The 26,057-nt window shown below is 42.6% G+C and overlaps 1 protein-coding gene across 2 annotated transcripts; it reads right to left on the reverse strand.

The window, feature by feature from the left end:
- Positions 1-600: 600 nt before the first annotated feature.
- On the reverse strand, positions 601-24,295 carry LOC120027275 (zinc transporter ZIP4-like). Of its 2 annotated transcripts, XM_038972192.1 has the most exons (12): positions 24,001-24,295; positions 22,149-22,466; positions 21,520-21,724; positions 20,348-20,604; positions 12,307-12,478; positions 10,984-11,156; positions 9,228-9,395; positions 8,746-8,841; positions 7,958-8,012; positions 2,099-2,251; positions 1,532-1,719; positions 601-1,253 (listed from the first exon to the last, which is right to left on the reverse strand). In XM_038972192.1, the coding sequence occupies exons 1-12, from the start codon at positions 24,208-24,210 to the stop codon at positions 1,125-1,127; spliced, it is 2,124 nt and encodes a 707-aa protein (XP_038828120.1). In that variant the 5' UTR covers positions 24,211-24,295; the 3' UTR covers positions 601-1,124. The 2 variants fall into 2 exon arrangements, with proteins under 2 accessions (XP_038828120.1, XP_038828121.1); XM_038972193.1 differs by lacking the exons at positions 21,520-21,724; positions 22,149-22,466; positions 24,001-24,295 and adding an exon at positions 20,762-20,873.
- Between the last annotated feature and the right edge of the window lie 1,762 nt (positions 24,296-26,057).

Consider the following 26,057-nt stretch of genomic DNA (forward strand, 5'->3'; position numbering starts at 1 on the left):
GCTTCCTTATTTTAACTCTGTCAACTACAATGTTGTTGATCCATCAGTTTTCTCCTGTCACAGTCAGTAAACTCTTTAACTGTTTTAAAGTTACCATTGGCCTCACGGTGAAATCCCTGAGCGGTGTCCTTCCTCTCTGGCAACTGAGTTAGGAAGGACGCCTGTATCTTTGTAGTGACTCGGTGTATTGATACATCATCCAAAGTGTAATTAATACCATGCACCGTGCTCAAAAAATATTCAATGTCTGCTTTTTTCATTTTTACCCATCTATCAATAGGTGCCCTTCTTTGCGAGGCATTGGAAAACCTCCCTGTTCTTTGTGGTTGAAATTCATTGCTCCACTGAGGGACCTTTACAGATAATTAATTGTATGTGTGGGCTACAGACATGAGGTAGTCATTAAAAAATTATGTTAAACACTATTATTGCACAGAGAGTAAGTCCATGCAACTTATTATGCGACTTGTTAAGAACATTTTTACTCATGAACTTATTTAGGTGTGCCTTAACAAAGGGGTTGAATACTTATTCACTGAAGACATTTCAGCTTTTAATATTTAATGAATTTGTAAACATTTCTAAAAACATAATTCCCCTTTGACATGATGGGGTATTTTTTATAAGCCAGTGACACAAGATCTAATTTTTATCCATTTTCAATTCAGGCGTTAACTCAACAAAATGTGGAAAAAGTCAAGGGGTGTGAATACTTTATGAAGGCACTGTACATGAGGTTAATACAATAGGTGTGACAATTAGAGAGGAAGTAGCCTGAGGACCTGTGAGTCCCATTATAAATATAGGTTGTATAAATTACAGTTTGAACTAATCACATTCAGATGATATCCCTTCAAATAGTAACATTAGCACCAACGGCAGGATGTGTCCACACAGAACACCAACAGATTATACTTCTATGTGTTAGACGCATAAGATACACCAGAACTAGCCTGTATGCTCATACTGTATATAACATCTAGAAAAGTAGTCAGGAAATGTTGTATCACATAGAAATACCAAGCGTGTTACAGTAAAAATCTCAAAACAGGTGAAATATAGCATAGCCTACATAGTGTCATTTGTAATTGTATTGTACTGTACAGTGTTATGACTGGGAGGCTCTAGAAGCCAATTGTATCCTCATATAGAGAGAGGAGCAGCAGGATGCCCCAGCCAGACAGCAGTCCTACGTTCTGCAGCAGGAACATGAGCCAGGGCCTACGGTTGTCCACATGGATCATGGTGGGGAGCTGGGGGATGAGGATTAAGACAATCAAATGCATTTAACTCATTGTTCAAAATATATAATATTTATAGAGGAAATTAAGCATTTCTGAAAGGAATAGGAGCAACTGTGTCATAACTAGGGGTCAGAGTTCTTCCTGGTCAGGTCACATGGCCAGGAGATGCTCAAGGCCCAAGTCAAAGCAATTGAACTATTCATGAGACAGATTCTCAATTGAAAATAACCCCCAAGAAGCTATTCCTCCTATCCTGTTTGAGAATGTGGTAAAATTAGCATACTAACCATATCAGCCAGACCCACGTACAGGAAGAGACCAGAGGTGATGGCAGCGATCCACTGCTTGGTGGCCATGTCAGTAGAGATGGTGAGGGCGATGTAGAGTCCGATGAAGGATGTGAGGGCACTGGCCACGTTCAGCATCAAGGCCTTCTTCACTGACACCCCGCTGTGCAGCAGGATAGCGAAGTCACCTGGGAGATGGAGAGAAGGGAGAGAGGAGAGGTATAAAGGGATGACACTGGTGATCAAATGTGGGTCTTAGGTTGATGTCATTGGAAGGATTGTGTGAATTAGAAATCTGGAAACAGAGCCAAATGGCTAAACTGTGTATCTGCTAATCATCTACCTTTCATCTATTGCTATTAATCTATTCTAATAGTTTATTGTTTGAAATGAAAGATAATCTTCTGAAATCAAAGAAATCTAACTATATATATATATATATATATATATATATATATATATATATATATATATATATATATATGGCATATATATATATGGCTGGACCATATTCTCAAGAGCCTTTTTCAACATGGCCAACTAGAGGAAAGTCGGTGCTCCACTCACCCAGTTCGTGAGGCAGCTCATGACAGAACACAGCCAGAGACGTGGCAAGACCTGAATTCCACGAAACAGAAAAGGCCGCTCCGATAGCCAGGCCATCGGCAAAGTTATGTATGCCGTCCCCTATGGTAACCATGTAGGGTAGCAGACGCTGTTCTAGTGGAGGGGTGAGACAGAAGGGAAACTCAGAGAGAGGCTCAGTTGTCTAAATAAGTAAATTCAAATGCAGCTATTGTTAATAATTGTATATATATATATTTGTAAATACAGAATATACTGTATATATATACACTACATGACCAAAAGTACTGTATGTGGATACCTGCTCGTCGAATATCTAATTTCAAAATCATGGGCATTAATATAGAGTTGGTCCCCCCTTTGCTGCTATAACAGCCTCCATTCTTCTGGGAAGGCTTTCCACTAGATATTAGAACATAGCTGTGGGGACTTGCTTCCATTCAGCAACAAGAGCATTAGTGAAGACGTGCACTGATGTTGGGCGATTAAGCCTGGCTCGCAGTCAGCATTCCAATTCATCTCAAATGTGTTCGATGGGGTTGAGGTCAGGGCTCTGTGCAGGCCAGTCAAGTTCTTCCACACAGATTTCCCTTCATTGGAACTAAGGGGCCTAGTCCAAACCATGAAAAACAGCCCCAGACCATTATTCCTCCTCCACCAAACTTTACAGTTGGCATATTGCATTGGGGCAGGTAGCGTTCTCCTGGCATCCACCAAACCCTGATTCGTCCATCGGACTACCAGATACTGAAGCGTGATTCATCACTCCAGAGAATGCGTTTCCACTGCTCCAGAGTTCAATGGTGGCGAGCTTTACACCGCTCCAGCCGACACTTGGCATGATGATCTTAGGCTTGTATTGGGCTGCTCGGTCATGGAAACCCATTTCATGAAGCTCCCGACGAACAGTTCTTGTGCTGACGTTGCTTCCAAAGGCTGTTTGGAACTCGGTAGTGAGTGTTGGAACCGAGGACAGACGATTTTTACGTGCTACACGCTTCAGCACACGGCGGTCCGTTCTGTGAGCTTGTGTGGCCTACCACTTTGCGGCTGAGCCGTTGTTGCTCCTAGATGTTTTCACATCACAATAACAGCACTTACAGTTGACAGTGGCAGCTCTAGCAGGGCAGAAATCTGATAAACTGACTTGTTGGAAAGGTAGCATCCTTTGACTGTGCCAGGTTGCAAGTCGCTGAGCTCTTCAGTAAGGCCATTCTACTGCTAATGTTTGTCTATGGAGATTGCATGTCTATGTGCTCGATTTTATACGCCTGTCAACAACTGGTGTGGCTGAAATAGACGAATCCACTAATTTGAAGGGGTGTCCACATACTTTTGTATACATAGTGTGTATATACAGTTGAAGTCGGAAGTTTACATACACTTAGTTTGGAGTCATTAAAACCTGTTTTTCAACCACTCCACAAATATCTTGTTAACAAATTATAGTTTTGGCAAGTCGGTTAGGACATCTACTTTGTGCATGACACAAGTCATTTTTCCAACAATTGTTTACAGACAGATTATTTCACTTACAATCCCCTGTATCACAATTCCAGTGGGTCAGAAGTTTACCTACATTAAGTTGACTGTGCCTTTAAACAGCTTGGAAAATTCCAGAAAATTCTGTCATGGCTTTAGAAGCTTCTGATAGGCTAATTGACATAATTTGAGTCAATTTGTCACGGTCTGACCTTAGATATCTCTGTTTTCTTTATATTTTGGTTAGATCAGGGTGTGACGAGGGTGGGTATGCTAGTTTTTGTATTGTCTAGGGGTTTTGTATGTCTAGGTGTTTTGTAGGTCTAGGTAATTTGTATGTCTATGGTGGCCTGATATGGTTCCCAATCAGAGGCAGCTGTTTATCGTTGTCTCTGATTGGGGATCATATTTAGGTAGCCATTTCCCCTTTTGTGTTCGTGGGTTCTTGTTCTTGTTCTATGTTTAGTTGCCTGTCTGCACTATTCATATTAGCTTCACAGTTCGTTTTGTTGTTTTGTTCAGTGTTCATTCTTTTAATAAATATAGAATGTACGCATACAACGCTGCGCCTTGGTCCGATTCATACGACGAACGTGACAGAAGAACCCACCATAAAAGAACCAAGCAGCGTGTTCAGGAGGAGCAGACATTATGGACATGGGACGAGATTTTGGACGGTAAAGGATCCTGGATGTGGGAGGAAATATTGGCAGGAAAGGATCGCCTGCCATGGAAGCAGGGGGAGATAGCGCAGGAGGAACGGCGACGATACGAGGGGACACGGTTAGCACGGAAGCCCGAGAGGCAGCCCCAATAAAGGTTTTGGGGGGGGGCACACGAGGAGATTGGCTGAGTCAGGTTGGGGACCTGAGCCAACTCCTCGTGCTTACCGTCGGTGGCGTGTGACTGGTCAGACACCGTGTTATGCAGTGATGCGCACGGTGTCTCCAGTTCGCATTCATAGCCCGGTGGGCTCTATTCCAGCTCCTCGCATTTGCCGGGCTAGAATGGGCATCCAGCCAGGACGGATGGTGCCGGCTCAGCGCTCCTGGTCTCCATACACCTCGTTGGACCAGGATATCCTGCGCCGACTCTGCGTACTGTGTCTCCGGTGCGTCTGCACAGCCCAGTGCGTCCTGTGCTAGCGCCCCGCACTTGTCGGGCTCAAGTGAGCATCCAGCCAGGACGCATTGTGCCAGCTCTACGCTCCAGCTCTACGCTCCAGTGCGCCTCCACAGTTCAGTACGTCCTGTGCCTGCTTCCCGCACTTGCCCTGAGGTGCGTGTCATCAGCCCGGTACCACCAGTTCCGGCACCACGCACCAGACCTCCAGTGCGCCTCCACAGTCCAGTACGTCCTGTGCCTCCTCTCCGCACTCGCCCTGAGATGCAAGTCATCAGCCCGGTACCACCAGTTCCGGCACCACGCATCAGGCCTCCAGTGCGCTTCCACAGTCCAGTACGGCCTGTGTCTCTTCCCCGCACTCGCCCCGAGGTGCGTGTCCTCAGCCATGCATCAGGCTTCCAGTGCGCTTTCACAGTCCAGAGCTTCCGGCGACAGTTCCCAGTCCAGAGCTTCCGGCGACGGTTCCCAGTCCGGAACCTTCAACGACGGGCCACAGTCCGGAACCTCCAACGACGGGCCACAGTCCGGAACCTCCAACGACGGGCCACAGTCCGGGGTCTCCAGCGACGGTCCCCAGTCAGGGGTCTCCTGCGACGGTCCCCAGTCAGGGGTCTCCAGCGACGGTCCCCAGTCCGGGGTCTCCAGCGACGGTCCCCAGTCCGGGGTCTCCAGCGACGGTCCCCAGTCCGGGGTTTCCAACGACGGTCCCCAGTCCGGGGTCTCCAGCGACGGTCCCCAGTCCGGGGTCTCCAGCGACGGTCCCCAGTCCGGGGGCTCCAGCGACGGTCCCCAGTATGGGGTCTCCAGCGACGGTCCCCAGTCCGGGGTCTCCAGCGACGGTCCCCAGCCCGGGGTCTATGTATTGGTTTATGTATTGTCTAGGGGTTTTGTATGTCTAGGGGTTTTGTAGGTCTAGGTAATTTGTATGTCTATGGTGGCCTGATATGGTTCCCAATCAGAGGCAGCTATTAATCATTGTCACTGATTGGGGATCATATTTAGGTAGCCATTTTCCCTTTTGTGTTCGTGGGTTCTTGTTCTATGTTTAGTTGCCTGTCTGCACTATTCATATTAGCTTCACGGTTAGTATTGTTGTTTTGTTAGTTTGTTCAGTGTTCATTCTTTTAATAAATATAGAATGTACGCATACAACGCTGCGCCTTGGTCCGATTCATACGACGAACGTGACACAATTGGAGGTGTACCTGTGGATGTATTTCAAGGCCTACCTTCAAACTCAGTGCCTCTTCGCTTGGCATCATGGTAAAATCAAAAGAAATCAGCCAAGATCTCAGAAAACAAATTGTAGACCTCCACAAGTCTGGTTCATCCTTGGGAGCAATTTCCAAACACCTGAAGGTGCCACGTTCATCTGTACAAACAATTGTAGATAAGTATAAACACCATGGGACCACACAGACCACACATACCGCTCAGGAAGGAGAGACGTTCTGTCTCCTAGAGATGAGCGTACTTTGGTGCAAAAAGTGCAAATCAATCCCAGAACAACAGCAACGGACCTTGTGAAGATGCTGGAGGAAACCGGTACAAAAGTATCTATATCCACAGTAAAACGAGTCCTATATCGACATAACCTGAAAGGCCGCTCAGCAAGGAAGAAGCCACTGCTCCAAAACCGCCATAAAAAGCCAGACTACGGTTGGCAACTGCACATAGGGACAAAGATTGGACTTTTTGGAGAAATGTCCTGTGGTCTGATGAAACAAAAATATAACTGTTTGGCCATAATGACCATGGTTATGCTTGGAGGAAAAAGGGGGAGGCTTGCAAGCCGAAGAACACCGTGAAGCACGGGGGTGGGAGCATCATGTTGTGGGGGGGCTTTGCTGCAGGAGGGACTGGTGCACTTCACAAAATAGATGGCATTATGAGGCAGGGAAATATGTGGATATCTCAAGACATCAGTCAGGAAGTTAAAGCTTGGTCGCAAATGTGTCTTCCAAATGGACAATGACCCCAAGCATACTTCCACAGTTGTGGCAAAATGGCTTAAGGACAACAAAGTCAAGGTATTGGAGTGGCCATCACAAAGCCCTGACCTCAGTCCTATTGAAAAGTTGTGGGCAGAACTGAAAAAGCATGTGTGAGCAAGGAGGCCTACAAACCTGACTCAGTTACACCAGCTCTGTCAGGAGGAATAGGCCAAAATTCACCCAACTTATTGTGGGAAGCTTGTGGAAGGCTACAAGAAACATTTGACCAAAGTTAACAATTTAAAGGCAATGCCACCAAATACTAATTGAGTGTATGTAAACTTCTGACCCACTGGGAATGTGAAAGAAATAAAATAAATAAAAGCTGAAATAAATTATTCTCTCTACTATTATTCTGACATTTCACATTCTTAAAATAAAGTGGTGATCCTAACTGACCTAAGACAGGGAATTTTTACTAGGATTAAATGTCAGGAATTGTGAAAAACTGAGTTTAAATATATTTGGCTAAGGTATATGTAAAGTTCCAACTTCAACTGTGTGTATATATATATATATATATATATATATATATATATATATATATATATATATATATATATATATATATATATATATAATGGTGTGTATGGACAGTATATGAATAGAAAATATGTGTACAGCAGTAGTTGAGTTTTGACTAGAATACAGTATATACATATGGAGTGGATAAAACAGTACAGTGGTAAACATTATTAAAGTGACCAGTGTTCAATTACTATGTACTGTAGGGCAGCAGTATCTAAGGTAAATTATAATATAATTTATAATATAATTTACAATGATGATGGGGACATTTGGGTTGTACCTGCAGCTTAAATGTTTTATCCCCTTAGCTAATATCCCTTTTTTACTGTTCCTCAGGTAACTGTTCATTAGAAAAGAACACAGCTCTCTTGTGCACGCTACTCTTCGTCACACTGAATGTGTGTAAACATTGACTAGACTTGAGACTTGACTCGCACAGTAAGTTTACAGTTTGACAGCTTGACATTGTAGCTACTTCCTGAATGGCAAACCCTGACCTATATTTGTATTATTATTATTATCTTCGCTGCTCAGTCATGTCACTACTTACTTTAACACATTTCTTAGTCTATATTGTATATTCTTATTGCGTATATATTTCCAAACATTAATATAAAAAGAAAAAGGCTTTCCTGTGCAAGTGACCAATAAACTTTGATTAGATGTAATGTCTTATGAAAAGGTTGTACGTAGACCCAGAAGACTTTCTTACCTCTTGAGTGTTGGTTTCGTTCTGGAAAGGCTTTCTCTGTGTCATTACTATCAACCTAGCAGGATCAGAACATTACATAATGTTAACATCTGAATTACAGCATTGAAAGGGTTAGTGAGGGACAAGGTGTTCAGAAACACGGGTAGTAGAGACGTAAGACTACAAGCTGTGCCAGGTAAAAATATAGGCTTACTATGAAACTGGCTTTTCAGTCATGGACCTATGTCTGACTCAGTTCTCCAAGAGAGAGGTTAGAGGGTTTACAACCTACCAAGTCTGTCTGTGAATAACTGTCACACAACCTACCAGGTCTGTCTGTGAATAACTGGTACAGAACCTACCAGGTCAGTCTGCGAAAACTGGTACAGAACCTATCAGGTCAGTCTGCGAAAACTGGTACAGAACCTACCAGGTCAGTCTGCAAATAACTGGTACAGAACCTACCAGGTATGTCTGTGAATAACTGGTACAGAACCTACCAGATCAGTCTGCATATAACTGGTACAGACCTACCAGGTCTGTCTTTGAATAACTGGTACAGAACCTACCAGACGCTGTGAATAACTGGTACAGAACCTACCAGGTCTCTGTGAATAACTGGTACAGAACCTACCAGGTCTGTCTGTGAATAACTGGTACAGAACCTACCAGGTCTGTCTGTGAATAACTGGTACAGAACCTACCAGGTCTGTCTGTGAATAACTGGTACAGAATCTACCAGGTCTGTCTGTGAATAACTGGTACAGAACCTACCAGATCTGTCTGTGAATAACTGGTACAGAACCTACCAGATCTGTCTGCGATACAGACTGCTTGTTCTTTTTGTCCTGCAGGTACATCTCCAGGACTTTACCATGGTCACAGTGATGGGGCTCAGACTCCACCTGGAAACACAATGAGACAATGTGCTCATAATATCAATATCTTTTGATTGCAGACAACATAGAACATGTATCTACTGTTATTACCTAACAATTATCACATTTTGGAACCAGTAAGACCTGACGAATTTCTGTGACCGAAGCGTTGCACTTTATTAAAAGTTTATTGCAAATATACGTGTGGGAGTTTTTTTCACCATGGATCCACCGAACCAGTAAGCGGACAGGACAGTGGGGTTCAGTAAGAAGATAACATTTCGAAACAGAGTGAAATTGGGAGGTACTACCTGAAATTGTCCAATAAGGTCACACATTTTTGTTTCTTGATGCAAAACATTTTGCTATGTTGGGCCCTACTGAACACAGCCCAGGGGATAGACACTACTTACCCCATGGTGATGCGGGGCATGGTGCATGGTGACGATGGAGAAGATAGTCTCCATGAGATAGAAGCAGTAGATGCCAGCCATCAGCACCAGTATCTTATAGATGTAGTCTGGAACCTCCTCTGAGTGGCTGTGGTCTGTTCCTTCACTGTGAACATGGAGGCCTAGGAACTGAATCAAAAGAGGAAACACGGTCAGACACAGTCAGACACAGTCAGCCCAATGTCATTATAATGACAGTGTTATAACAGTGTTATGTAACCTTTATGACGGCAATACACAGGGAAGGATAAAACCAAATACTGGTGATGCAATCAACCTGTGGGTCCATTACTCTGAAATGGCCTCCTTCACATGCCACTGTTCTGACAGATGAATGTTTAGAGTGGAGACTGGTACCTATCCACCATATTGCTTTCACCAATCATGTCCTCTCAATAGGTAGTTGTTAAGGAGAGGAGAGGGGGATAAGAAACAATTTCGGCACCATTGGGACACAGTGTTATGTTACTCTCATCATTGGCTTTGTAATGACCGTAGATTCCCTGAAGCAACATCGGCCCATTTCTCTGTTTGTCCAATGAGAGGGTGTCGTTTCAGTTCCTTAATCACATTATTTTACACTGTAGCTGAGGATAGGGTGTGACAGCCTGCTAATACGTCGTCCTGTGATGTTGGCATGGATCTAAAAGGATTGAGCTACAGGAACAGGAAGTTCTGTATTTCCTTTAGAAGAGTCTGTCTGCCCTGGGGGAAATTAGCCAACTAAACTCAACTCCACCATTTACGATGCAGTTCAGTGGCGACAATGTCATGTGTAAATGCAAGCTATTCTTTGTGTGCTGAAATCAGTATTTTTTTATAAAAACATTTTATGTGACGTCGTAGCTCCAGTCCGCCCACACTAGTTGCAGCACAACTCCATTGTAAATTGTGGAGTTAAGTTTAATCAAAGGCCCTCAGACATCTAGATGATCATTGGGTCGCACAGACATTAAAGGTCCAGTGCAGTCAAAAACTGGATTTCCTGTTTTATATTTATTTCCCACAATATGTGGTTGGAATAATACTGTGAAATTGTGAAATTTATGACAACGGCTATTTGGTGTAAGAGCTGTTTGAAAAGACCGCCTGATATTTCAGCCTGTTTTGGTGGGATGGAGTTTTGGCCTTCCTTGGTGACATCACCATGCAGTAAATTAGTTAACAGACCAATAAGAAAGAGAGTTTCAAACCTCTGGCAATAACAGCTAGTTTTCAATTTTCACCCTCCCAACTCAGACCACTCGCAGACAGTCCTAGCAAAATTCTTGCTTGAGAAATTGCTTTGTTTAGAATCTATTTCTTTATATTTGTTGTACCATTTGAATTTAAAACAATCACAGTAAGGTACTTAATTGTTACCTAGAAATGAGTTGATGTTGAGATAAAAACGGCTGCTTTGGACCTTTAATCATAACACTTCAAGGAAGTATTGAGGAGAAAGAGGCCTAGCTGGCTAGATTGTGATGGTGCGTGTGATGCGCTGCTGGTACAATCTAAAAGGTAATGCTGCTGAACAATAACCAGATGATACCTGACAATATATCTGTTATGCTATAAAGTGAGTATAAAGTCTAAATCAGTGGTTTTCTTTTCACATTGTCCATTCCAGGCACAGTTCCAGTAACTATGATGGGTGTGTAACCAGGCCCGCACAGTACAGCTCAGCTTGAATCAGCTGGGCTCGGTAATGTGAATATGGTACTGTGGTGCTCACCATAGGCAGGAGGTGCAACAGGGCGTCCCCAGTGAGGGAGCCCACGGCCAGGCTGACACAGAACTGGATGATGAGCTGGAAGACACTACTACAGGAAGTACACAGCAGCACCACAACGCCAACCACAGCGGCCAGACAGATCAGAAGATTGGCGATGGTGGCATACACATACTCTGTGGAGAGAGAGAATTAACATTACCGGGATCAATGTATACAATAATAACAGGACTAAAGCAAATCAGTCAGTCAAGCCATGAGAGGTCTGTTAGATGATAATATATTCCACATACTGTGATCATGCTTGAAATAGGCCCGTTACCTAATGATAACATCCATCTATACTGAACAAAAATATGAATGCAACATGCAACAATTTCAAGTTAAAGTTCATATAAGGAAATCAGTCAATTTAAATAAATTCATGAGGCACTAATCTATGGATGTCACATGACTGGGCAGAGGTGCAGCCATGGGTGGGTCTGGGATGGTATAGGCCCACCCACTAACCCAATGATGAGCCAGGCCCAGCCAATCAGAATGAGTTTTTCCCCACAAAAGGGCTTTATTACAGACAGAAATACTCCTCAGTTTAATCAGCTGTCTGGGTGGCTCAGACGATCCCACAGGTGAAGAACGCAGATGTGGAGGTCCTGGGCTTGGCATGGTTACACATGGTCTGCGGTTGTGAGGCCGGTTGGACGTACTGCCAAATTCTCTAAAACAACGAATGGGCCTTTCTGTCCATGTATGCTTAAGGTAGAGAAATTAAAATGTAATTCTCTGGCAACAGCTCAGGTGGACATTCCTGCAGTCATGCTGTTTAATCAGCTTCTTGATATGCCACACCTGTCAGGTGGATGGATTATCTTGGCAAAAGAGAAATGCTCACTAACAGGGATGTAAACAAGCATGTGCACAAAATTGGAGAGAAATAAGCTTTTTGTGTATATGGAACATTTCTGGGATCTTTTATATCAGCTCATGGAATATGGGACCAACACTTTACATGTTGATTTTATATTTTTGTTCAGTATAGTTTACATTTTGGAGTGTTTATATTTATGAACATAGTAAATGTATCGGTGCAGAGTCTCACTATCATTCCCTTTTCATTAAAAAGTAAATAGTGACGAATGGGCCTTTCTGTATCAAAAGGAGAGGAGTGAGTGTTGAATAAAGTGTGTACTGTAGTAGTCAATCAATCACATATATTTTATAAATACCTTTTAACATCAGAAGTTTACATATACCCATCCTAAAATCCCAAAGAGCAAGTAATGCAGAGGCAGAAGCATGGAGCTAGGACTGTAGCAGTCCACTCACTCTCTATGGTGCTGAGCTGGTCTGATGGTCCAGTGGGGGGAGAGGTGCTGTTGCAGGCCCCACTGAGGATCTGCTGGACCAGGGCTGGGCTAAGCCAGGCCACGTCATACCTGGACAGGCTAGATCCATTCAGCCCATGGATCTTTACCAGTTCCTCTGGGCTGAAACATGTCTACATGGAGAAAACAGGGCTGAAACACATCTACATAGGCAGGAAATGCCAACAATGAACAGTCTAACTCATATTTATGCATTAAAAAACAAATAATAAAAGAAAAGCATTGTAGGCCTGCTATTCTTTTCCATTTTACCAATGACCTGCCACTGGCATTAAACCAAGCCTGTGTGTCCATGTATGGTGATTATTCAACCATATACGTGTCAGCAACCACATTTACATTTACATTTAAGTCATTTAGCAGACGCTCTTATCCAGAGCGACTTACAAGTACATACATTCATACTTTTTTTTGTACTGGTCCCCCGTGGGAAACGAACCCACAACCCTGGCGTTGCAAGCGCCATGCTCTACCAACTGAGCCACACGGGGCCCCCACCACTACCTCCCCCACCACAACCACCGCTAATGAAGTCACTGAAACTCTTAACAAGGAGTTGCAGTCAGTTTTGGAGTGGGTGGCCAGTAGTAAACTGGTCCTGAACATCTCGTAAACTAAGAGCATTGTATTTGGTACAAATCAGTCCCTAAGCTCTAGACCTCTAGCTGAATCTGGTAATGAATGGTGTGGCTGTTGAACAGGTTGAGGAGACTAAATTACTTGGTGATACCTTAGATTGTAAACTGTCATGGTCAAAACATATAGATTCAATGGTTGTAAAGATGGGGAGAGGTCTGTCCGTAATAAAGAGATGCTCTGCTTTTTTGACACCACACTCCAAAAATCAAGTCCTGCAGGCTCTAGTTTTGTCTTATCTTGATTATTGTCCAGTCATGTGGTCAAGTGTCGCAAAGAAAGGTCTAGTTAAGCTGCAGCTGGCCCAGAACAGAGCGGCACATGTTGCTCTTCACTGTAATCACAGGGCTGATATTAATACTATGCATGCCAGTCTCTCTTGGCTAAAAGTAGAGGTGAGACTGACTGCATCACTTCTTCTTATTATAAGAAACATTAATGTGTTGAAAATTCTAAATTGTTTGCATAGTCAACTTACACCTGTGACACACACACTTACACACTGGACATGCCACCAGGGGTCTTTTCACAGTCCCCAAATTCAGAACAAAATCAAGAAAGCTTACAGTATTATATAGAGACATTATTGCATGGAACTCCGTTCCATCTCTTTGCTCAAGTGATCAGCAAACCTGGTTTCAAAAAACAGATGAAGCAATACTTCACGGCACAACGCCTCTCCCCTATTTGACCTAGATATTTTGTGTGCATGTATTGATATGTAGGCTGTCTGCCGTTAACAAAGTATGTAGTTCTGTCCTTGAGCTGTTCTTGTCTATTATTGTTCTGTATTATGTCATGTTTCATGTTTTGTGTGGACCCCAGGAAGAGTAGCTGCTGCTTTCACAACAGCTAATGGAGATCCTAATAAAATAACAAATGCATGGAGGAAACAGCACTGACACATGTCTACATGGAGGAAACAACAATGAAATAAGTATACATGGAGGAAACAGGGTTGAAACACATCTATATGGAGGAAACAGGGCTGAAACACATCTACATGGAGGAAACAGGGATGAAACACATCTACATGGAGGAAACAGGGCTGAAACACATCTACATGGAGGAAACAGGGATGAAACACATCTACATGGAGGAAACAGGGATGAAACACATCTATATGGAGGAAACAGGGATGAAACACATCTACATGGAGGAAACAGGGATGAAACACATCTACATGGAGGAAACAGGGATGAAACACATCTACATGGAGGAAACAGGGCTGAAACACATCTATATAGAGGAAACAGGGATGAAACACATCTACATGGAGGAAACAGGGATGAAACACATCTACATGGAGGAAACAGGGCTGAAACACATCTATATAGAGGAAACAGGGCTGAAACACATCTACATGGAGGAAACAGGGCTGAAACACATCTACATGGAGGAAACAGGGATGAAACACATCTACATGGAGGAAACAGGGCTGAAACACATCTATATGGAGGAAACAGGGTGTCACGCCCTGGCCATAGAAAGGCTTTTATTCTCTATTTTGGTTAGGCCAGGGTGTGACTAGGGTGGGCATTCTAGTTTCTTTATTTCTATGTTTTCTGTTTCTATGTTTTGGCCGGGTATGGTTCTCAATCAGGGACAGCTGTCATTCGTTGTCTCTGATTGGGAATCATACTTAGGCAGCCTGTTTTGCCACTTTAGTTGTGGGTAGTTGTTTGTGTTAGTGGCCTGTATAGCCCTAGTCAGCTTCACGGTCGTTTTTGTTGTTTCTTGTTTTGTTGGCGACATTTACAACATTAAAAGAAATGTACGCTCACCACGCTGCACCTTGGACCTGTCATTTCCACCCTGACGACGATCGTGACACAGGGATGAAACACATCTACAGTGGCTTGCGAAAGTATTCACCCCCTTGGCATTTTTCCTATTTTGCTGCCTTACAACCTGGAATTAAAATAGTTTTTTTGGGGGGGGGTTGTATCATTTGATTTACACAACATGCCTACCACTTTGAAGATGCAAAATATGTTTCATTGTGAAACAAACAAGAAATAAGACAAAAAACAGAAAACTTGAGCGTGCAAAACTATTCACTCCCTCAAAGTCAATACTTTGTAGATCCATCTTTTGCAGAAATTACAGTTGCAAGTCTTTTGGGGTATGTCTATATAAGCTTGGCACATCTAGCTGGGATTTTTGCCCATTCTTCAAGGAAAAACTGCTCCAGCTCCTTCAAGTTGGATGGGTTCCTCTGGTGTACAGCAATCTTTAAGTCATACCAGAGATTCTCAATTGGATTGAGGTCTGGGCTTTGACTAGGCAATTCCAAGACATTTAAATGTTTCCCCTTAAACCACTCGAGTGTTGCTTTATCAGTATGCTTAGGGTCATTGTCCTGCTGGAAGGTGAACCTCCATCCCAGTCTCAAATCTCTGGAAGACTGAAACAGGTCTCCCTCAAGAATTTCCCTGTATTTAGCACCATCCATCATTCCTTCAATTCTGACCAGTTTCCCAGTCCCTGCCGATGAAAAACATCCCCACAGCATGATGCTGCCACCACCATGCTTCACTGTGGGGATGGTGTTCTCGGGGTGATGAGAGGTGTTGGGTTTGCGCCAGACATAGCGTTTTCCTTGACGGCCAAAAAGCAACATTTTTGTCTCATCTGACCAGAGTACCTTCTTCCATATGTTTGGGGAGTCTCCCACATTCCTTTTGGCGAACACCAAATATGTTTGCTTATTTTCTTCTTTAAGTAATTGCTTTTTTCTGGCCACTCTTCCGTAAAGCCCAGCTCTGTGGAGTGTACGGCTTAAAGTGGTCGTATGGACAGATACTCCAATCTCCGCTGCGGAGCTTTGCAGCTCCTTTAGGGTTATCTTTGGTCTCTTTGTTTCCTCTCTGATTAATGCCCTCCTTGCCTGGTCTGTGAGTTTAGGTGGGGAGGTTTGTTGTGATGCCATATTCTTTCAAAAAAAATTATAATGGATTTAATGGTGCTCCATGGGATGTTCAAAGTTTCAGATATTTTTTTATAACCCAACCCTGATCTGTACTTCTCCACAACTTTGTCCCTGACCTGTTTGGAGAGCTGCTTGGTTTTCATGGTTCCCCTTGCTTAGTGGTGCTGCAGACTCTGGGGCCTTTCAGAACAGCTGTATATATACTGAGATCATGTGACACTTAGATTGCACAAAAGTGGACTTTATTTAATTAATTATGGGACTTCTGAAGGTAATTGGTTGCACCAGATCTTATTTAGGGGCTTCATAGCAAAGGGGGTGAATACATATGCCCACACCACTTTTCTTTTCTTTTTTTTTCTTCTTTTAAACAGTGATTTTTTTTAAATTTCACTTCACCAATTTGGACTATTTTGTGTATGTCCGTTACCTGAAATCCAAATAAAAATACATTTTCATTATAGGTTGTAATGCAACAGCATAGGAAAAATATCATGGGGGATGAAAACTTTTGCAAGGCACTGTATATGGAGGAAACAGGGATAAAACACATCTATAGGGAGTAAACAGGGCTGTAACACCCTATAGTGCACTGCTTTGGGCACTATGAAGGGAATAGTGTGCCATTTGGGACATAGTCATAGTAGTACAGTATTTGGATGAGTAGACAAGTATATTAATTGAATAATTAATTTGCATTTACATTTTACATTGATGCACTGCACAGCATTTTCAGCTATTCTTTCAGCTATTCACAGCTATTCAGCTATTTCACCTTTATTTAACCAGGTAGGCCAGTTGAGAACAAGTTCTCATTTATAACTGTGACCTGGCCAAGATAAAGCAAAGCAGTGCGACAAAAACAACAACACAGAGTTACACATAAACAAACGTATGGTTAATTAACACAATAGAAAAATCTATGTACAGTGTGTGCAAATGTAGAATAGTAGGGACGTAGGTAATAAATGGGCCACAGAGGCGAAATAATTACAATTTAGCATTAACACTGGAGTGATAGATGTGCAGAAGATGATGTGCAAGTAGAGATACTGGGGTGCAAAAGAGCAAGAGGGTAAGTAATAATATGGGGATGAGATAGTTGGGTGTGCTATTTACAGATTGGCTGTGTACAGGTACAGTGATCGGTAAGCTGCTCTGACAGCTGATGCTTAAAGTTACAGAGGGAGATATAAGACCCCAGCTTCAGTGATTTTTGCAATTCGTTCTAGTCAATACCTTAAATGAACACTCCTTAATGACTAAAAGAAAGATGTCATTGGGCATTCATTCATCTCTTGTGGAAAGACTATGTAAACATAAATGGTACATCTGACCAAATTACACAAGATTTTAGTTCTGGGTTTAGTTCGAGATTAGGCATTTATAAAGTGGGAACCAATATTACAAGTGACATGTCATTATGCCTCAGCTGTGCTCCTTTTCATTCAGATTTCTCCAATAGAGATGTTACCATGGAGGGAATCCTATAGCTCCCAATAGCTCAGGCAATCTAAAGCACATCTAAGGCTCATTACAACACACTGGAGGAGCAGCAGACACCAGGGGTTTAGCAGTTTGATAATGAATCAGAGTGAAGGAGAGAGTGTGTGTGTGTGTGTGTGTGTGTGTGTGTGTGTGTGTGTGTGTGTGTGTGTGTGTGTGTGTGTGTGTGTGTGTGTGTGTGTGTGTGTGTGTGTGTGTGTGTGTGTGTGTGTGTGTGTGTGTGTGTGTTGTGCCTTTAAGCCCCCGAAGAGAGAGTGAAGCTAAGGCCTTGACCTAATTACCCACCAAGCACTGAGGTGGTTCAGTATAATAATGACACACCAAGCACTGAGGTGGTTCAGTATAATAATGACACACCAAGCACTGAGGTGGTTCAGTATAATAATTACCCACCAAGCACCGAGGTGGTTCAGTATAATAATTACCCACCAAGCACCGAGGTGGTTCAGTATAATAATGACACACCAAGCACTGAGGTGGTTCATATAATAATGACACACCAAGCACTGAGGTGGTTCAGTATAATAATGACCCACCAAGCACTGAGGTGGTTCAGTATAATAATGACACACCAAGCACTGAGGTGGTTCAGTATAATAATTACCCACCAAGCACCGAGGTGGTTCAGTATAATAATTACCCACCAAGCACCGAGGTGGTTCAGTATAATAATTACCCACCAAGCACCGAGGTGGTTCAGTATAATAATTACCCACCAAGCACTGAGGTGGTTCACTATAATAATGACACACCAAGCACTGAGGTGGTTCAGTATAATAATTACCCACCAAGCACCGAGGTGGTTCAGTATAATAATGACCCACCAAGCACTGAGGTGGTTCAGTATAATAATGACCCACCAAGCACTGAGGTGGTTCAGTATAATAATGACCCACCAAGCACTGAGGTGGTTCAGTATAATAATGACACACCAAGCACTGAGGTGGTTCAGTATAATAATGACACACCAAGCACCGAGGTGGTTCAGTATAATAATGACACACTAAGCACTGAGGTGGTTCACTATAATAATGACCCACCAAGCACTGAGGTGGTTCAGTATAATAATGACCCACCAAGCACTGAGGTGGTTCAGTATAATAATGACACACCAAGCACTGAGGTGGTTCAGTATAATAATTACCCACCAAGCACTGAGGTGGTTCAGTATAATAATGACCCACCAAGCACTGAGGTGGTTCAGTATAATAATGACACACCAAGCACCGAGGTGGTTCAGTATAATAATGACACACCAAGCACCGAGGTGGTTCAGTATAATAATGACACACCAAGCACTGAGGTGGTTCAGTATAATAATTACCCACCAAGCACTGAGGTGGTTCAGTATAATAATGACCCACCAAGCACTGAGGTGGTTCAGTATAATAATGACACACCAAGCACCGAGGTGGTTCAGTATAATAATGACACACCAAGCACTGAGGTGGTTCAGTATAATAATGACACACAAAGCATCGAGGTGGTTCAGTATAATAATTACCCACCAAGCACTGAGGTGGTTCAGTATAATAATGACCCACCAAGCACTGAGGTGGTTCAGTATAATAATGACACACCAAGCACCGAGGTGGTTCAGTATAATAATGACACACCAAGCACCGAGGTGGTTCAGTATAATAATGACACACCAAGCACTGAGGTGGTTCAGTATAATAATTACCCACCAAGCACTGAGGTGGTTCAGTATAATAATGACCCACCAAGCACTGAGGTGGTTCAGTATAATAATGACACACCAAGCACCGAGGTGGTTCAGTATAATAATGACACACCAAGCACTGAGGTGGTTCAGTATAATAATGACACACAAAGCATCGAGGTGGTTCAGTATAATAATTACCCAGCAAGCACCGAGGTGGTTCACTATAATAATTACTCACCAAGCACTGAGGTGGTTCAGTATAATAATGACACACCAAGCACCGAGGTGGTTCAGTATAATAATTACCCACCAAGCACCGAGGTGGTTCAGTATAATAATTACCCACCAAGCACTGAGGTGGTTCAGTATAATAATGACACACCAAGCACCGAGGTGGTTCAGTATAATAATTACCCACCAAGCACCGAGGTGGTTCAGTATAATAATGACACACCAAGCACTGAGTTGGTTCAGTATAATAATTACCCACCAAGCACTGAGGTGGTTCAGTATAATAATGACCCACCAAGCACTGAGGTGGTTCAGTATAATAATGACACACCAAGCACTGAGGTGGTTCAGTATAATAATGACACACCAAGCACTGAGGTGGTTCAGTATAATAATGACACACCAAGCACCGAGGTGGTTCAGTATAATAATTACCCACCAAGCACTGAGGTGGTTCAGTATAATAATTACCCACCAAGCACTGAGGTGGTTCAGTATAATAATGACCCACCAAGCACTGAGGTGGTTCAGTATAATAATGACACACCAAGCACTGAGGTGGTTCAGTATAATAATGACACACCAAGCTCCGAGGTGGTTCAGTATAATAATTACCCACCAAGCACTGAGGTGGTTCAGTATAATAATGACACACCAAGCACCGAGGTGGTTCAGTATAATAATGACACACCAAGCACTGAGGTGGTTCAGTATAATAATGACACACAAAGCATCGAGGTGGTTCAGTATAATAATTACCCAGCAAGCACCGAGGTGGTTCAGTATAATAATTACCCACCAAGCACTGAGGTGGTTCAGTATAATAATGACACACCAAGCACCGAGGTGGTTCAGTATAATAATGACCCACCAAGCACTGGGGTGGTTCAGTATAATAATGACCCACCAAGCACTGAGGTGGTTCAGTATAATAATGACCCACCAAGCACTGGGGTGGTTCAGTATAATAATTACCCACCACGCACTGGGGTGGTTCAGTATAATAATTACCAGGTCCCAGCTGCTGATGTTCCTCTGGTGGTACCCCTCCTCGTGACTCTGCCTGAAGGCTGCACTTCCACCTCGACCCCCCCAACCACTCTGAGCACCTCGACCTCCGCCAGCGGTACTGTGGTCACTATGGTCATGGTCAACGTGGTCATCGTGACCATGGTCATTGTCGTGTCCATCTTGATCTCCATGTTGATGATCGTGGTCCTCTTCGTGGATTCCACCCAGTTGTAGGCTCTTCATAATACCTTCCAGCTCTACAGAGATTAATCAGAATGATATGATTGGTGGTAATGTACATAGCAGGCCATTGGGGAACAGCAGGGGCGAAACTTTGGCTTTAGAAGTGGGGGGGACATTTTTTTTTTGTATAACTTTTTTTCTTCAGTCAAATAAACACTCCAAAGAGCCTACCCGGCCACTCGGAGGCGTCCGCATGGTCCTAAAGCACACTGTTGCCTCGTCTCATCACATTCCAATGAAATTCCAATAAAACTGGGGGGAACATGTCCCCCCCGTCCCCAGGGAAAGTTGCGCCCCTGGGGAAAAGTAATATACACTCTCATTACCAGTGGTTTTCATGGGGTAATGTTAATAACATAGCCCTTCAAGGGCAACTGTCACGCCCTGACCATAGAGAGCCTGTTATTCTCTATGTCGGTTAGGTCGAGGTGTGACTAGGGTGGGTCATCTAGGTAATTATATATCTATGTTGGCCTGGTATGATTCCCAATCAGAGGCAGCTGTTTATCGTTGTCTCTGATTGGGGATCATATTTAGGCAGCCATTTCCCCTTTGTGCTTTGTGGGATCTTGTCTAGGTATAGTTGCTTGTGAGCACTACTCTGAGCTTCACGTTTCGTTTGTTCGCTTTATTGTTTTGTTCTTTAAGTTTCTCTTCCATATAAAAGGATGGAAACATGCCACGCTGCATCTTGGTCCACTCCTTATAACGATCGTGACAGCAACATGTTAAATAAATTATGAATTATGTATGACACAACATGGATGAATGAGTAGGTTGAAGTACAGGCAGGAGGATGACATTACATGGCAGTGTAATAAATCTAAAACTAAAGAATAAGATCAAAATGATTCATACTAATAGGAATAGCCACTTGTTATGAGGTAATATGACAGTAATAACAACCTTAAAGGGTTATCTTACGGTACCGTGAATAGTGATGTTGTCAGAGCTGAAGCGGTTGAATATGAAATCCAGAAAATAGTCCTCTTCAGGTAGTGCTCTGGCCGTCATGCAGTCACCTCGTAAAGCATGGTAAACTATGTATCCAAACACCACATCCGTGTTGTGAGGGTCACCATCACTAGTTGACGCGCTGCTCTCCTCTAAGATGTCTTGACCAGTGAGACAGTGCTAAATGACCATGATAACAAGACAGGACAGACTTACACTGTTGAATAGAATAGAAATACTTTGTTGAGACAAATTAACTATTTAGAAAACAGGTCAGTATATACAGTATTTTGCTATACTTCATTATAAACCGGGTAGTTCCAGCCCTGGATTCCGATTGGCTAAAATGCATGGCATATGAGACAATATACCACAGGTATGACGCAATCTCCTGGTTTACTGTTCTAATTACGTTGGTAACCTGTTTATAACAGCAAATAGGCACTTCTGGGGGTTTGCAGTATACGGCCAATATAACACGGCTAAGGGCTGTAGCCAGGCACTCTGCATTGTTAAAATTTTAACAGCCCTTAGCCGTGGTATATTGGCAATATACCACACCCCCTCGGGCCTTATTGCTTAATTATTACACATCAGCTCCAACCTGGTCGTACTGCTGATCAGGCTTGTAGTGCTTCTCCATGTTTCGGAGTAGAGTCTCTATCCCACTGCTCTCCATGTCTCCGTGTCCATGCCCATCCCTGTGCCTGTGTCCGTGGTGGTCATGGCCTGTGATTTCCTGGATGAGGTGGTCCGTCTCATCCCCCCACCTCCCTGCCCTCACGGCAGAGCAGGCCTCGGTGGGAGAGCTGAGGTAGAGGTGGCATCCTGCCGCTACTCTGAAGAAGCCTTCGTTGTGAAGGAGACCACCAGTGCTGGTAAAGTTACCCACCAGCTGGTCTACTGACTGCACAGAGAGGCACTAGAAACAAGAAAGCTTGCGTCAGTGTTACATGTAGATTATTTATGTACTAAGGACAAATATAGGTCTAATTTATAAGAGAATACAAACGTACGGTCTTATTGTTTTGTCATTATGACCACAAGCTAAAGGAAAGGAGTTTGGGTTGGTTTGACTTGGGTGACATTTTCTGATTTTTAAGAGCAGACTATGCTCTGGGTTTTTGAGTCAGGACATACAGTGACTTTGTACAGTATCATAATGTAGATAATAGTCCGAATCTACCGCACATCCAAAACCGACTAGTGAATGTGCTGGAGGCAAAATGCAAAACTGGAGGAACAGGAAAAAATCTCCACACATTTCCAGTCAGATGTAAATGTATTATAGAAGAGGCTGAGCTTGATGCAGGTCGGACTGACTGAAAGTTCAGACTCTATTCAAATCCATTTGCATCTGACTGGAAGTGTGCAGAGACTTTTTTCTGTTTCAACAGTATCATCTTACACACATATACTTCAATTAAGATCTCAAGCCACTGTTGCATTAGCAGCACACGCTGTCTAAATACTGATAATTAGTGTAAGTCTCAAACATGTCTGGCCAATCTATAACATTTCTCACATAACATGTAACGGAAAACTGCCTCTAGATGGTCATAAGTACAGATTACACCTGCCAAGGTAAAGTCCAAGGCCTTCCATATCTGAACAACAGGACATGGATTCAAAATGGAGAATAGAGCAATGCATACATTTTCTCTACAGTAAATCAAAGGAAACCAAAATTAAAATGTATTTGTGCATTGGCATGATGGACAGAATGAAAGAAATATGAAATAGAATTTCAGAAATGTAAGGAAAACAGAATGCCTGATCATTAAGATGCAATTTAAACAACCTGCACAGTGAAGGTTGATACAACCAAGACATTCAAATGAATTGGTGATGTAAAAGAAAAGCATTAAATATAAAATATTATATTGGGGTTATGATCATTGTAATAGTCATATAGAAGGCTATGCTAATACTTGTAACCCAGCCATACGCCATTTAAGCCTAAAACATTGTTCTATAATATCTACTACCCTGTTTTAATGTTGATCAGTTGGTTTTATGTCATTGCAATAGTTAGAACATAAAGGTCGGGATAAATGTAGTTACAAAAATCTGGTTCAAAACAATCTGCAATGCTGACGTCGTGTAATATCTCTCTGTGTAATAATAACACGAATCATTACTGTTTTTAGTCTATAATACAGTGATAATAACAATATATCTTTTTAAATATTATGGAGAAAACTTTAAAATTGCTCAGTGCTCAAGATATATGATCAATAAAAATAAAAATAGACTCGGTCAGAGACTGATAAATAAAAAAAATACGGATATATTTTAGCTATTGGTCTAACAAAGAACTGTGACATACTGTACTGTGCTGTACGTACAGCGTAGTCTCCAGTAGTTTAGCGCACGGCACAGCACAGTAACAGGTGCAGAATGGACCTCGACCTTTCCTAAAGCGCAAGCTGTAGCGAGTGTAAGAAAAAAGTTACCTTTTCACACGACACACCAGGGCACTGCACACGCTTCTCTAACAGTTTGAAAAAGGAGCGAACTGACATTTCATCCAGGTATTCCTCTCCTGGCGACACTAGCTCGACCACTTTGTCATATACATCCACAGGTGAATACCACGCATAGGTGAATAGGTTAATACTCAGACATAGGAGAATAACGTGGAAATACTTATATGTAGTTTCCATTGTTCTATCTATAAAGATAAAATCCTCTATAAAAAATAATACAAAATAAAGTGCAAAAACAGTGAGTTTAGTCGAGGAGTTGATTCCCGAGTGGCGCAGATCATTCCACACGCGGTTTTAAGTTCATCATACAGGTCTCTATAATTACTAAGTTAGAGATTTCATCGACCTGTAAGCTTCCCTTTGATTGGTCCAGAGGCGATGTGTGCTTCTCTACCAGTCCATAAATAAGTGACCATTGCAGTTCACCTGAATGAGGGGCACATGCCCAAATCACCTGTCTTCATTGTAGACTCAGCATAAACTGACCTAAACTGAAATAATGGCAAGTTAGTTTTTTTTATGTCAGTACAATATGTTGCTAAGAATACAGGCAAAATATGTGTGCCAAGTGACACACTTACACCCTCAATGGCCACAACTGTCTTGATGAAGACCATCACTAGCTGTTGTTATCTAAATATCAAATAATTGTACAATGAAGTACCTTACTGTGATTGTTTTAATTTAAAATGGTCAAAAATAAACCAAAATAGCTTCATAGCAAAGGGCAATTTCTCAAGGAAGAATTTTGCTTGAACTGTCTGAATGGTCTAAGTGGGGAGGGGAAAACGTTGCTGTTATTTGCAGAGAGGTTACCGCCTGGTGATGTCTCCATGGAAGGCCAAAACTCCATCCCACCAAAACAGGCTGAAATTACAGGTGGTCTTTTCAAACAGCTTAAACTAAAAGGGCATAATCATAATTTTCACAATTTCACAGTATTATTCCAACCCCATAGTGTGGAAATATATATAAAACACAGGAAAATCTCATGTTTTACTGCCCTGGGCCTTTAACACTTTCCTTTACTGACAACAGGTTGTGTATTAGGAAAATTGACAACATGATGTAACGAGACAACGTATTACTGACAGCGTGGAAGGTGGCTGGTGGAACTTTTGTCAAAACAAATAATGCACATACTATAATTTCTACAGAACTTTTTCTGTTAAAAAAAATAAAGAGCCAACACATAGTTGAGGAAATGTATTGCTGAGTAAATTCAGAGGCCCCATTCTTCACGTATACCCATTTTGTGGAGTAAAAGTACTTTCCATGGACAACAGTCAAAATGTTGCATTGACCGTGTGACTGGATGATTGAGTCCCATAGTTTCTCCTGGCAATGACTAAGATAAACTTTCTCACGGAAAATGAAGAAGATAAGTACCAATGCATACACAACCTTCAGTATAATCTAGAAGCCATATGTTGCCATGTTAACTAATTCACAAAGCGTTCATGTACTTGACCAATGAGGACATATAGGTGTTCATCTACTTGACCAATGAGAATGAGACCAATGTTGTGTTACATGTTGTGTAAGTTGACAGTACATGAGCAGGAGTAAAACGTATGTTTGGCAAGGTGTTGTCTGAGCACGATCCTTCCATCGCAATGTAAATTAAAGACTTGAATTTGATTCAAGCTTTTGTCATTTGTTCTCAATATCTTCATCACCATTCACTACTCAAAACCCTGCACAAATGTTTTGGAGTAAAATACTTTCCATGGACACCCATCAGTTGTATTGACCGTGTGGCTGGATGACTGGGTCCAGTATTTAGGGACAATAGTTGTTCCTTACCATGACTAAGATAAACTCCTGGCCCCCACAATGGTTAGTGGATGCCATTACTGTAACACCTGCTACACACCTGTTGTCACAAGTGCATCTCAAGCTATGGGGGGAAGTTTCCCCTAGGTACAGATCTGGGATCAGCTTTCCCTCCCCCAATCCTAACCATTATTGTGGAAAATTGAAAACTGACCCAAGATCAGTGTCTAGGGGCGACCACCCTACAA

The sequence above is a fragment of the Salvelinus namaycush genome, chromosome 32, assembly GCF_016432855.1.
Source record: "Salvelinus namaycush isolate Seneca chromosome 32, SaNama_1.0, whole genome shotgun sequence".
In the NCBI taxonomy this organism is placed as follows: domain Eukaryota; kingdom Metazoa; phylum Chordata; class Actinopteri; order Salmoniformes; family Salmonidae; genus Salvelinus; species Salvelinus namaycush.